Consider the following 1,976-nt stretch of genomic DNA (forward strand, 5'->3'; position numbering starts at 1 on the left):
TCATAAACTTACACACTGTACCTTTTAAAGTAATTTTTTTTATATTGCAGTTATCTTGAAACTAAATTTATGTACCATAATGCACTGCAGACAGGAGGAAATTGGTCTTACACCAATTCTGAGTGCCAAGAAAACTAACAATTTTTTTATTTAGGTTTAAGTTTAATTCTAACATAAGCTGTTAATAAGTTGCCAATATAACTTGAGACTGACTTCAACTCTGTACATTAATGTAATATACAATAGACCTATGTTCTTGGAATCCTTTTTTTTTTTTTACACAGAAAACCTTTAATTACAACTTAATCTATTTCCTTTGTAATCATCACATCACATGACCTGCTGTTAGCCCAGTTAGCATTCAAAACTAGTGTATTCTCCATAACTCATCCCTGTTCACCTGACGACTCTCAGGCTGTCGGACCAGTAGGATTGCATTGCTTCACATTAGCATTTTTTCTTGGGTGTATAAGTTCCCTGACTGGCTATGCTGCTTAGATTCATTTTTGGACTGTGACAGGGAAACGACAACTTGCTTCTTGGTTTGGTCATTTTTATTCTTTTTTTTACCAATATGGCCTCTCTGTACACTGGGTACAGCGGCTACACTGGCTACACCAAACCACCCCAAACTTATGTTGATGGCTCCTACTACAACCCGAAACAACCACAGACTTATGGTGACTACTACCAGGATTCTGTCTACGAGGAGAAGAAACATAATGAAAAGAAAGCCCGGCGCTCTGCAATTTGTTGTGAGGTGGTCGCCTTGGTCATCGGATTCATCGGTCTCATTGGCGTTGCTGCAGTCACCGGTCTCCCGATGTGGAAAGTCACAGCATTCATCGAAGAAAACATCATCGTCATGGAAACACGCTGGGAAGGTCTGTGGATGAACTGCTACCGTCAAGCTAACATTCGAATGCAATGTAAGGTGTATGATTCTTTGCTGTTTCTCCCACCTGATTTGCAAGCTGCTCGAGGTCTCATGTGTAGCTCGGTAGCAGTGACAACAATCGCGCTAATCGTTTCGGCAGTTGGGATGAAATGCACCAAAGCTATAGACCACCGTGCCCGCACCAAGCATATTGTATTAGTAGTAGGTGGTAGCTTGTTCTTGTTGGGCTGCGTAACCACACTGATTCCCGTTTCTTGGACTGGACATGTTATTATCCGTGATTTCTACAACCCTCTGCTCATTGACGCCCAAAGGAGAGAGCTGGGCGAAGCGCTCTACATCGGGTGGGTGACCTCAGCTTTGCTCTTTACCTCTGGAGTGATCTTGCTTTGCAGGCATGCCCCACGCACCCAGGAAGCAGAGGCCCTAAAGTACCAAGGACAACCTCCGGCTTATACCTACCAACCCTATACCTACCAACCTGAATACCAACCAGGTTATACCTACCAACCAGCCTACTCTACGCCTCCACCTGGGTCTGTTGCCTACACTCCAACCCAGTACTGAACTGGGTTAAAGTTAACCCATTCTGGAGACAATATACTCTTTTTTAATTTTTTTTTTTTTTTTTATGTGTAAAACAATATGACAGGACTGATGCTGAAAAGTGGCCACATTTTTTGTTATCTCAAAGTGAGCCAAATTTCACTCTGAAAAATAATGATTTGAATAATTGTACATGCTGTTTAATATGTTTGAACTGCTGCTTTGAGATTTTTTTATGGATTAGGCCTATTTCAGACTCTGTACATGAAAAATGAACCTTTTGTATTTTCTTAAGCACATGTGTTGGTTAAAGCTGAAGTATTTAAATATTGGATGCAGTTTGTTTTTTCTAGGACAAATGGATTTCAGTTTTAATATTTCAAACAGGAGTGTTTCTGAACCTGCTTTGCTAGTTTTAACTACTTCCTGCATGCAATTAACTATTAACAATGAAAAGTTCAAGCTATAACATATAATATAGAAACATTAGGTACATATGTATTCTTATTGGCCTTTTAAAATATATACAGTT

General features: G+C 39.9%; 1 protein-coding gene across 1 annotated transcript; it reads left to right on the plus strand.

The window, feature by feature from the left end:
* Positions 1–465: 465 nt before the first annotated feature.
* On the plus strand, positions 466–1,634 carry LOC117393444 (claudin-8-like). Its single transcript, XM_033991557.2, has one exon. The coding sequence runs from the start codon at positions 575–577 to the stop codon at positions 1,463–1,465; it is 891 nt and encodes a 296-aa protein (XP_033847448.1). The 5' UTR covers positions 466–574; the 3' UTR covers positions 1,466–1,634.
* The last annotated feature ends 342 nt before the right edge of the window (positions 1,635–1,976 follow it).

The sequence above is a fragment of the Periophthalmus magnuspinnatus genome, unplaced genomic scaffold, assembly GCF_009829125.3.
Source record: "Periophthalmus magnuspinnatus isolate fPerMag1 unplaced genomic scaffold, fPerMag1.2.pri scaffold_125_arrow_ctg1, whole genome shotgun sequence".
Lineage (NCBI taxonomy): Eukaryota > Metazoa > Chordata > Actinopteri > Gobiiformes > Gobiidae > Periophthalmus > Periophthalmus magnuspinnatus.

What these genes read in the sequence shown, in the direction of transcription:
- LOC117393444 (XM_033991557.2), top strand. Translation starts at nt 575, where the DNA reads ATGGCCTCTCTGTACACTGGGTACAGCGGCTACACTGGCTACACCAAA.